Below are 11,770 nucleotides of genomic sequence, written 5' to 3'. Positions count from 1 at the left end.
TTGCACCCTCAACCTCGCCCCCAGGCCCCAACCCGCGGCCGCCCTCACGTAGATTTCTTAAATCACTATAACTTACACATTAATACAAATCAAAAGAATGAAAGAGTGACTGAGAATGCGAATGAATGTAACAGTCTTGATTATGATGATTTTGATGATTATGCTGAGAGTGAGAAGTTAAATGATTGTAGAGAGATTTCGGAGATAGAGTCTGAGTTAGTTGAGTTTGACAATCATAATGAGTCCGAGTTTGATCACAATTACAATGAGTCTGAGTTTGATGATGAGCCCATATGGGACAATCCTATTCCTAACAATCATCCTCCCTCAGTTAAGGTACATACTACTAGTAACAACAGTAGTCCAAATGTAAGTTTAGGTCCTATAGGTTTAGTATCAGTAGATCCATATAGTTGCCCTTTATGTTTAGCAGCTAAGCGCCCGAGTCACCACCACATCGGTGACTGTGAATACCTCCCTCAACATGAGAAAAATATCATTGCGCAAGCTCGCCAAGCAGCAAGTATACTAGGATACACTCGAAAACTCACAGTGAATGATTGTTATGAAAAGTATGAGTCTGACAAGAATTTGTCAGATTGTGACAGTGATTTAGATTATGATAGTGATTTTGACAATTTATCAACTATTGATTGTGACAAAGTTCCTGGTAGTGCTCCAACAACAGATTCAGATATTTCTGGAATCAGTCATCAGTCACATGTTTATTGTGACAGTCCTCTTAGTTGCCTTGTTGACCCGTCGAAGTCAGATGAGTCGCCTCTAGTTCTTGAAGTTGCTCTCGGCGGTACTAATGACAATGCTGATTCATCAAAGTCTGATGGATTACATCAAGGATACCATTCGTTGCCACATTGTCCAGTGGCTGAATCGTCTATGTTGCCTAAGCATGCCAAGATACTCCCATATATTGACCTGTATCATGGTCAGCAGTGTGTCCGGGTCACCTTAGTCAGTGGGTCATCACAGAATTTCCTAGGTTACTCAACTGCTCTGAGTCTTGGTGCTGTTATCTTTGACACGTCCTTAGGTATGTGTCATGCCGATAGTTCAAGCCTGCCTTATGTAATTGTTGGAGAGACACAGCTCGTACTTACAAGGGATGATAATGAATTCATCTTTGAAAGCTTAGTCGTCGAGGCTGATACCGAATTAGCCCGAGCTGGTATCCCTTTCTTAGAGGTGAATGATATCTCTGTTCGTCCTTCTCGGTGTTCGGTCACGATTGCTAATGGGTCCTCTTACACCTATGGCCCAGCGCCGGCCCCTGCGCGTTTAGATACACCGCTCTCAGTTGTCGTCTCGTCAGTCATTCCTCCCATTGGCGAACATAGCATTACATCTCAGGTACCTCACACTGATCCTGCAGCCAATGTGGAGACAAATTCCTCCAGCTTCAACGTCAATGAAAAAGCTTGCATACACGTCCAGCCAATTCTTACCAATAATCAAGTCACTGTGGATGCCCGTCAGGATGCTGTTTGTTCTAAGATCCCCCAAACGTACATCCCTGATGGTTCCTCCACTGCTCTTGAAGTCAATCCTGATGGCGAGATCACCAAAGTCCAACCGGAACCTCAATCCGGTGGTCAGTCCTCCCAAGTACCATCATCAAATGCCGACCAGTGCCACCTTGGTGATTCTCTGGCAGATGCGTCCCCTACTCATAAGCCTGTGGATTGCTCCTTGGTCACCAACTTCAATGGCGAACCAAACCATCGCTGTTCCTTGAAGGTTGAGTACCCTCCTGGACGCCCCCCTGATAGGACTCCTTGTACTACCCTTGGACTGTTTGCCTCCATCCCTGCCTATGTGCACTCCAGGATGGTCTCTATCTCACCCATGGTGTCTGACGTAAGAAGGTTTGCCATGCCCCTTCCATTGATCGCTCGTACTCGGCCAGGTCTCCCTTTCAGCTTGAGATTGGGACCCCCTCATGGACGCCCCCCGGACTACATTTATAACCGCTACCCATGATTGATTCTCTGGACTTTCTGGACTATGTTATTCACATGTACCATGATGGATGAACTATTGACTCTAAGCCTTTACCTCGGATTTGGTTGCTTTTGTTTTGCAAATATTGGACAGCTTAATTGGTTTTTAATAAATTTTGATGTTATCATGGACACTTGTTTTTTGATTGAAATTTGATCTCATTGATATTATTGTATACTTGATGGCCTTATGTATTTTTTAAAAATATTTTTATACTTTTGTTTGTATGGACTACTTGTTTTGGGCCTAGAATGACCCAGCTAATTAAACATTGTTATATGAATTTATGGTTTTCTTATTCATGTATTGTTGTTTATTTAGTATTTTGTGTAGTGATGTTCTACTTAAACTGGTTTGATGGCTGCTTGTAGTTATGAGACATGTGTATGATCTCGTATGTAGTGTGATTTTTAACAGATGCTTGCTATGCATGGGCATGGGTGTGTTTTCATAAATGCCTGTTTTCCCTTTGTTTTTGCTGAAATTAATTTGGGTGTATAAGATCGTTTCATTTAATATTTGCACTTTATATAGCATGAAAATGACATTGTTGTATGATACATGTATTTTGCATTGATAAGCCTTTATTGTTGTACCCCCCCCCCCCCCCCCCCGTTAATGCCCTTGATTTTGTTTGGTATGGTTAGGATTGCTATGTTTTGCGGCTATATGACGCTAGCTATTTATGCATTGTTTATTGTGAATTGCTTGGACTGTAGTTTTAAATATTTTCCTTTTGGCTGATGGTTTATTGAGAGTGGTCATTTTGTATATTACCCTATCAGTTAATACCTATTTTTATGTCATTTATTAGCTGTCCAATTTAGACTTTTGTCTTATTTCTTATCTGTGTATCTGTTTTTTAACGTTGCAGGTAGGAAATTATGTACAAATGTGTGTATGTTTTGGTGATTTCTACTTATTTATCTGTTTATCATTTTTATATACATGTCAAAAGTTGCAGTACATTCATGATTTTATAGTGATTTTATTTGACTTATATATATGTTACAGCATTTGGTAAGTTTTGGACTTATTACTGTAATTATGTTTAGAGATTGATAGGAAGCAGTTTGCATGCCCCTTGTACAGTTTTTATTTCAAGAATTTGTATAAAGGAAATGCTTATTCTTTTGATTTTAGTTCATGGTATCGAGACTCTTATATTTTGCCTTGTGCGTTTTACCAACAACTTAGGCTGATTTATATGGGTAATGCTTTGCATTGGTGGAAATTGATTTTTATCATTAGTTGCTGTATTTATATAGCTTGTTCATTGTTTAAAGAAGTAGGCTTTTATTCAGTTCCCTATTATGTTAAAAAGAAAGAAAAAAGGTTGCCATGGTAAGCTGTTATCTGTCTATGACATGTTGTGTATTTTGATGGGATAATAGGGGGATAATAGGTGGAGAAAGTAATTATGGTGCTATTTCAATTTAGTTGTATGTAGTTTATGTTGGTGAACTGGTATGTACTGTGTAGTTGATGATACGTTACAGGTAATTTGTATTAGTGATAAGACAATGATTATTTATAGTAATACATGTACTTTGAATTATCAATAAGACTCATTATTCATGTAGGTGAACTGGTATGTACACTATAGTTGGTATTAGTGTTACAGGCACTTTGAGTAATTGATAAGACAATGATTATTAGCAGAGTTAAAATGTTTACTGTTGAGCATGTCTCCATTTGAATTTAGGGGATTTTATGTGAAGGCTAGTTTGCATCACTGTTACTGTTATTGTTTAAATAGTTGTATTGCTTTATATTTTAAAAGTTGAGTTGTGTTTTTTATAGCTTAGATGTGATGATATGGTTTAAATTTGATTTTACACTTAACAAGCTATTTGGATGTCAGATGGGTAATTGCAGTAATTTAGAAAGTTAATAGAAGAGAAAGTTAAAGAAGTTAGTAGAGGGAAAGAAAAAGTGGTCACGCCATTGTGGATTGCTGCCCTCTGTCGGGCAGTGTTGTATATGTTACACATGCGAATCGTTGTCATCGGCCCTTATCCGGCCAGCTCTGTGTAGAGGTACATTGTCATTAAAATATGAACCATAAAGATTATTGTGATTGACGCCTTTATCATTTAATGGTGGTGGGTAAATTTCTTGCTGAAGGAAAACATGTCATGACTGTGATTCGAACCCACATCCATCTGATTGAAAGACGTGAGTCGTAACCACTAGACCACGACACCCTCATATATATTCATTAAAAGCTACTACACCCCTTCAAGATTTTACGTTTCTCCACTTCCAGATATATTGTTATATACCCCTACAATTAAAACAAGTGGAACGCCTCTGGCAGTCTTGCCTGCATTACATAATTTGATATAGCAGCAGTGCTGAATTTGAAAACATTTATATGATAATAAAATACTATGTCCATTGACCCAGAATGTCCTTTGATAATGATCATATGACCAAAGACATGTGCAAAACAATCATGCATACTTGATTACCATTATGTCTACATGTATATTTTATGAACTAGATCCATAAACCATTTAAGTGATGATGCCAATTCAACAAATACCCCAAACATGGCCAAAGTCCATTGACCTTGTTCATGTGACCTGAAACTCGCACAGGATGTTCAGTGATACTGGATTACTCTAAAATGTCCAAGTTTTATGAACTAGACCAATACACTTAGAGAGTACATGTACTTATGATGGTAATTCAACAAATACCCCCAACATGGAGAAAGTTCACTGACCTAAAATGACCTTTGACCTTGGTCATGTGACCTGAAACTCGCACAGGATGTTTAGGGATACTTAATTACTCTTATGTCCAAGTTTCATGAATCAGGTGAGACAAAAAAAAACCTGGGGGAGAAAATACTTGCCCACTCATCCATAAGTAATCTTATTAAACAGCCTTCCTGAAGACATTAACAATGTTTAAGTTCCGAAACTAGACAAAGAAACCTCTAAAATATTAATGTTCATTTCTTCTTAATTTCATTTAAAGACCCTGACTGGACCCCCCCCACAAAAAAAAAGAATGAAATTGAAAACTCATATTCATGTACTACTTGAAAACTTGTCCGCTACTAAACACGGCAATGCAAGATTTATGCATTTTCACCAATTACCAGCTGAGCATTTTCCTTATTAAGAATTTTAGCTCCCATTATTGGGCTATGAAAATGAAATTTCTTCTGCTTTTCACCCGCCTCAAGACTATGACGTCATGTTGTGTTTTTTGTACACAAATTCTTCCCTTCTATCACAGAGAATCTCTAAATATATTTTCCTACAAGCTTGAATTCATAAAATCTGCAGATTTGGACTAGTTTCTGCCACATGTTATTTCCCGCAAATTGGGTGCAGCTTTCCAATTATAATTTCCATCCATTTTAGCATTGAAAAAAAATTCTTCTTCAAATGGAAAAAAAAAATTGAAATGCATAGTTTGGAAATGACCAAATTCATGACCTAAGTATGGTTCTTATCTGAGTATCTTATGTAAAGTTAGTTGTCAAAAACGAGTCTTAAAGGTCATGTTTTCATTAAGCAAATAAAATTCTATCTGTATTCAGATTATGTGTAACAACATTTCCTGACATAGCAATTTATGCACAATCGTAGTCATGCAAAAATATCACAAAACTAGTGAAGAATTGTAGTTCCCATCCATTTGAGCATTGAAAAAAATTTAGTGTATTTTTCTACTTCAAATTGACAAAAAATGAAATGCATAGTTTGGAAATGACCAAATTCATGACCCAAGTATGGTTCGAACCATACTTGGTTCATGAATTTGGTTATTTCTCAGATAATTATCTGAGTATTTTATGTGAAATAAGTTGTCAAAAATTATTCTTAAACATCATCTTTGAAATATGAATGTGCTCTTTTCTTTTAATACATAGCCTCAACTGAGCTTTGATTTTGGCCGGTGATATCCGGATTCTGGACCCATCACATGAAAAGTTAATTTTTGTTGTCTTTTATTACCTAATCAATTAATAATTACATTCAGTTAAGGGTGGAGATTACACTCCTCAAAATTGTTTGTCTTTATACGGCATAGTACATGCACAAGTTTGTTGAACCCCTACAAATCTTGGGGGTACTTTAGCACCCCCAGCACCCCGTATCCAGGTTCACACTTCTGATATTCTAGGATAAACCCTATTTTACACTTACTTGTAACACTTGTTAAGCCGTTTGCTCTGGACTCTTCTCCAGTTTGCCTGTCTGTATTTCCAGCATATATATTCAGTTCGTACATTGTACACGGCTCGAGTTCGTTGAACTCGAGTGATGATGATGTTAAGTCATATTCTAAGTATTCACCACCATCAGGTCGCTTTGTTCTATCACCGTCCGCATAGATTCTTGGATAGTAGTACCAGAATACCCCATTCACATTTCTGCAATCGAGCGGTTCCCAGGTGAACGCTAGTCGTGTTGGAGACGTTTTTTCTGGATTCACCATGACGTTCCTGATGGTAGCTGGTCCTAGAGAGTGAAACATCATTATCAAAGTAAGTTAACGCACTTCACTTTTTTTTTTATTACCATAAACATGAAAATGGTTCACATAAAACAACTATTTAGGAACTTGGTGCTGCTGCGCTAAAAAAACTGAAGTGCTAATTCAGCTATAAGAAGCTTGTATAGTGACTACACTTCGGAGTGCTGATTTTTCTCGTTCGAATGTTAAGTATACAAATCAACACTCTAAAGTGCAGTTGCTATACAATACAATACAATATTTGTATTTATAAAGCGCTCTTCACTAAGATTGTATCACAGCTACATGTACATGCTTTTTTAGAGTTTATAATTTCGTGAACCACATCGATCTCCATATTAAATGAATAGAATTTAATACCTGACGCTGTGTAATAGAAAGTTTTGACAATTTCTGAGTCCAAAGGTGTAGCACGTCGTGGTTGATTCAATTAATCTGAGCTTTCTTGATTTCAATATCATTGTAAGCATATATAGTGGATTTTCTGTATTGGAATAGTTCCATCTGAAATGGTAGGATTACCCTATTTTATCGAAAAAGCAAACTTCAATCTTTGCATGACAGACATAACTCCTGCTGACTATGATGAGCTATATCAATTTGAAATTAATTGGTATGAAATTCCATTCTTTTCTAAAACTTGGCTGTTGTTTCCAGCGTTTATTTGCTGCTTCAAAGCTATGAGAAATTATTCAAAGGCACTTTTATTCTTACTTTTTCAGCTTAAAAAAAAATTATCCAGCATGCAATACCTGTAGGAAAATTCTATTATTAATTTCTTGATACAAACTGAAATTCTTAAAAGAATCTTACTTACGTCCCGCCCCTGTGTCAACACTGCGAGTCGTCGGTTCGCTCTCCCCGATACTATTTACTGCGATAACAGAAATCGTGTACGTCGAATAAGGCTCTAACCCATCTAGCCTGTATAGTGTAGATGTGGTGTTGACTTCTATTTGTACAAGGGTGGTTTCTGGTGATGGGCATGCAAGTTTTCTGTAGAGACTGTATCGTAAGATAAAGTAGTCAGGAGCACATATACTCGAAGATACTACCCAGGTGACATCAATGTGGGTGGTTGCTGGCGACGTCCGTAAGTTCTCTACAGTTGCAGGTCCTGAAAAATATTGTTTAAAAAAAAGAATTCATGTTTGAAGAAAACGACTGGGGTTTGATCAAACCACGCCTATTACAGTCATTGTTGACGGGCAAGATATTTTTCGGGAATAGGTCTATTTTTTTCAAACTGTGGAATGTTATTACAAATATATATATTATTGGATTAAATATTAAACTGAAGTTATATTCATTGTCTTATTGTATTGGATAGAATGTTGAAAACATACCAACTTTTGAATCGTTGTCATATTATCAGGATCTTAGTAAATATATATTATATAATTATTATATATTACATGATAAAAGAACCATTTAATGAACCATTAACTGTCTTGCAACATGTGCAACACAGCCATATGGATCAAAATAGCATGAGTCATTCTACATAGACCAATCTGTACATCAAATGCAAAACTGAATTCTTACGTATCTTAGATGTGCTCACAGACAACGCATCTGAGTAGATCCCCAACTCATCCCTGTTCTGAAAAGCCGCTTCGATGCGATACGTAGTACAGTCCTGAAGGTCGTTGATAGTAGCTGTGCCATTTTCAGCACTAAATGAAGAGTTTCGGCGGCGGTCATTTTGTCCATTGGTGCTAACAATAATGAGGATTTCCGAAAGAGAACTGCACCCCCATGTTTCCTCAGGTATCATCTATGATTTATAAAGGTATGAAAATAATGAGATATAGATATGAAAATTTATCACAAAATATAATGTGTAACGTTTAACAAAGATAAGAGCTAGAAGCGACATGATATATAGCTACATAATATACCACTTTAAAATAAACTTTTCTTTGCTGACAGAAAGGGTCTGTGCACCGTGGTATCATTTTAGATATTTGGCCATCTAAACAATCGTAAGCCTATGTTTACTGCTACATCAAGAATTTTCGTGCTGTCTCTTTGTCAGTCTAAGCTCGCCCAAAGTTCTTAAAAGTACTGATGATAATAGGAATTTATTTCTTTCAGACAGTATCATGGTATATAGATACCACAATTCATATTACATGATACACTATCCAATAAGTTTTAAAAAACATTGAGAGATCAAGGATAGAGTTGAATTCATCTCAGTTTCTTGTAATCTATTTTCTGTTTCTGCTCCTCACTCTGAAGGTTTATTATTTTGAATTTCTGAATCCTAAGAAGGTTTGAAATCTAGAAATTTGATTAATCCAAAATAAGGTTCGTTCTTCCGAAAGTGATCAAAAGTGCGAAAATGAAATAAGGTTTGGATATTTGATGAGTATTACAACGATCGTTATTTCATTTAAGGACTATTGAATTGTTGGATTAAAAAGCCTTCAGAATGTAATGTAGTCATCTCTTTTGGGGAGATTAGCAAACCTCAACAATGCCACAGTGTTCGGATAACAAAACTTTTTCCATTTTCGGACAAACGTGTATCTCGTCATATTCCATTGGCATGTTTTGGCAAGTAAGACTTACTCAGTAATGAACCATTGGAATATTGTACGTATACTTCATTTAGTCTTCTTATAAGTAATCATTCACAAAGTAGCAAAGCAATCAGTATTTATTTTCTTATTCAAAGATGCCTTATTTATAGTAATACACAGCCAGCTATTTTTTAGCCAAAATTGCAATTAATTAGGAAAATCTATCCGTATATATATATCAAATAGTCATATATCACCTCCCAACTCAAAGAGATGGATGATTGAGTTTGATCTTCCAGAGACAAGACAGGTGCGGCAGAAGGTGCTGCAAAAGGGAAAAGAAAATCAAAGGGGTATATTTAATTATATAAATAAATCATTGCAAAATCAACAAAAGACTGATCATTGTTGAGATGAAAAGAACTGCTATTCCCAAGGCATGTTAAGGCAAACAAATCGTAAAAATGAAGTAAATGTTCCTTTCTGCATGGATAAGCATTTGCTTATTTGAGCATGCATTTGGTCTCAACAGCAATGGTCACGGAGCAAAAGGAAATCAAAAGCAGCGGTTTCATCCTAGAAGAATGGTGTATGTGGCAAGACTTCGTCGTTTCCCTGGCAACCATAGCCTTCATATATTTTATTATATTCAAGATAGAAAAGTATGCCATGATATTCTTTAATTTATTGAATCACTCTTGAACATTACACTTTGCATATTCTCATAGATTTAAGGTCGTTCATTATTGTTAAAGCAACAGGTAAAGCTTGAATGACCGAATCAAAATAACTATAAACAAATGCAGGCCACTGCCTCCATGAATTTTCAAATAGTCACAAATGGGAGGAAATAAGAATAAGTGTTGCTTGGGCGAGCACATTATACGCCGCCTGTAACGCGGAAAATGGAGTTCTTGGTCAAGCAAGAAAAGTTGAAGGTGTCGACTTGACCTTTGACCTTTTGACCTAAAAATCAAAAGGATTTCTGGGATTCATGCTAGTATCATACAAACCAAATTATAAGAGGCTGGGTTACATCAAATTGAGGTTATTGCATTTACAGGAACTTCAGAGGGGTAATATGAAAAACATGTCAGTGTGACCTTGACCTTTTGACCTCAATATCCATAGGCTTCCTGGGATCCATGCTAGTATCATAGACACCCAATTATATGAGCCTAGCTTAACTGAGGTTGAACTTAAGTTATTGCGTTAACAAGGACTTCAGAAGGGTAAGATGAAAACAGGTCACTGTGACCTTGACCTTTGACATTTTGACCTCAAAATAAATAGGCTTCCTGGGATCAATACTAGTATCATAGACACCAAATTATTTAAGTTAAACCTAAGTTATTGCGTTTACAAGGACTTCAGAAGGTTAAGATGAAAACGTGTCACTGTGACATTGACCTTTGAACTTTTGACCTCAAAAGCAAGAGACTTCCTGGGATCTATGCTAGGCCTAATATCATACAGTTAAAATTATATGAGCCTAGGTTAATTTAAACTGAAGTTATCACGTTTACAAAGAAAAGTTAATAGACAGAAAAAAGACAGACGGATGGACAGAAAGACGGACGGAAAGACAGATGGACACCGGGTGTGATACCATAATACGTCCCGCAGGACGGGCGTATGAAAATAAAGGGAGGATAGAAGAACAGCATGAAGAAAAAAGTATTGGTCATTTAACTCTATACCCTTGAAATTCAATTAATTAAATCATTATAGGTCGTCTCGTATCCTCACAAAATATCATGGCACTGTCCCTGACTAAGTCACGATAATTACTTGTTTTTGAAACGTGCTAAAAGACGATGCATTTGCTTTGAGACTTGTCTCGGTGTACTGCTGCTGGTTGCTTACCTGGAACCGGAAATTTCACTGATGAGGATTTTTTTAAAATATAAACCAATATATTTGTATATTTTTATAATAATAATAATACCAACACGCTTATATAGCGCAGGGAGTATCACTGCCAAATGCGTCCCTATGCGCTTAATTGGAAATTATTACCCTGGCTTTAGCCTCGCAGCCTTTTACAGCGCGATGGCATTTCAAGAAATAAATTCCTGCCAGGTATCCATTTACCTCACCTGGGTCGAGTGCAGCACAATGTGGATGAATTTCTTGCTGAAGGAAATTACGCCATGGCTGGGATTCGAACCCACGACCCTCTATTTGAAAGTCCGAAGACTAATCCACTGGGCCACAACGCTCCACATTTTATATCTGTGTAACTTGCTAAACATAAAAAAGGATAAAGGATCGCCTGTCCGTATTGTTAATGCATATACGGTCTTACCAATACAGCTGGTCCTTTCTGTTATTGGTGAGCTGTAACTCCCCTCTCCCCGTTCCCCTTCTCTTAAAGCAGTGACTCTGATATCATACTGTGTATCGTGTGTCAATCCAGTGATGGTATAGGTTACATCGCTGGTGAAAACCCTATCTACATCATCTTGATGACCATGGATGTTGTAGTAGACATAATATCCAATCACTGGTCCATTGCCGTAATCTTGATTTCTTTCCCAAGGTGACCAGCTTATGCTGATCGATTGAGATGTTCGTTCCTGAACGAGGATGTGAGCTTCATTTCTATTAAACCTCGGGGGCTCTTGAAGGCACAAATGAAAAAAAATAGCAAAAACCTATTTGAAGATTCAGATTAGAACTATTAGGCCTCTAGTATTGCATGTTGGACTTCCAAATTAAGG

General features: G+C 36.9%; 1 protein-coding gene across 1 annotated transcript in view; it reads right to left on the bottom strand.

Moving 5' to 3' along the window:
- Nucleotides 1-11,770, bottom strand: part of LOC121424448 (receptor-type tyrosine-protein phosphatase F-like) — a 78,320-nt gene that overhangs the window by 37,891 nt on the left and 28,659 nt on the right. Inside the window, 5 exon segments of the mRNA XM_041620138.1 lie at nt 6,189-6,503; nt 7,337-7,636; nt 8,065-8,296; nt 9,305-9,372; nt 11,356-11,670. Of these exon segments, the coding sequence (XP_041476072.1) occupies nt 6,189-6,503; nt 7,337-7,636; nt 8,065-8,296; nt 9,305-9,372; nt 11,356-11,670 (1,230 nt within the window).

Source organism: Lytechinus variegatus, chromosome 11, assembly GCF_018143015.1.
Source record: "Lytechinus variegatus isolate NC3 chromosome 11, Lvar_3.0, whole genome shotgun sequence".
NCBI classification, from domain to species: domain Eukaryota; kingdom Metazoa; phylum Echinodermata; class Echinoidea; order Temnopleuroida; family Toxopneustidae; genus Lytechinus; species Lytechinus variegatus.
This window is presented reverse-complemented; position numbering and strand designations above follow the sequence as displayed.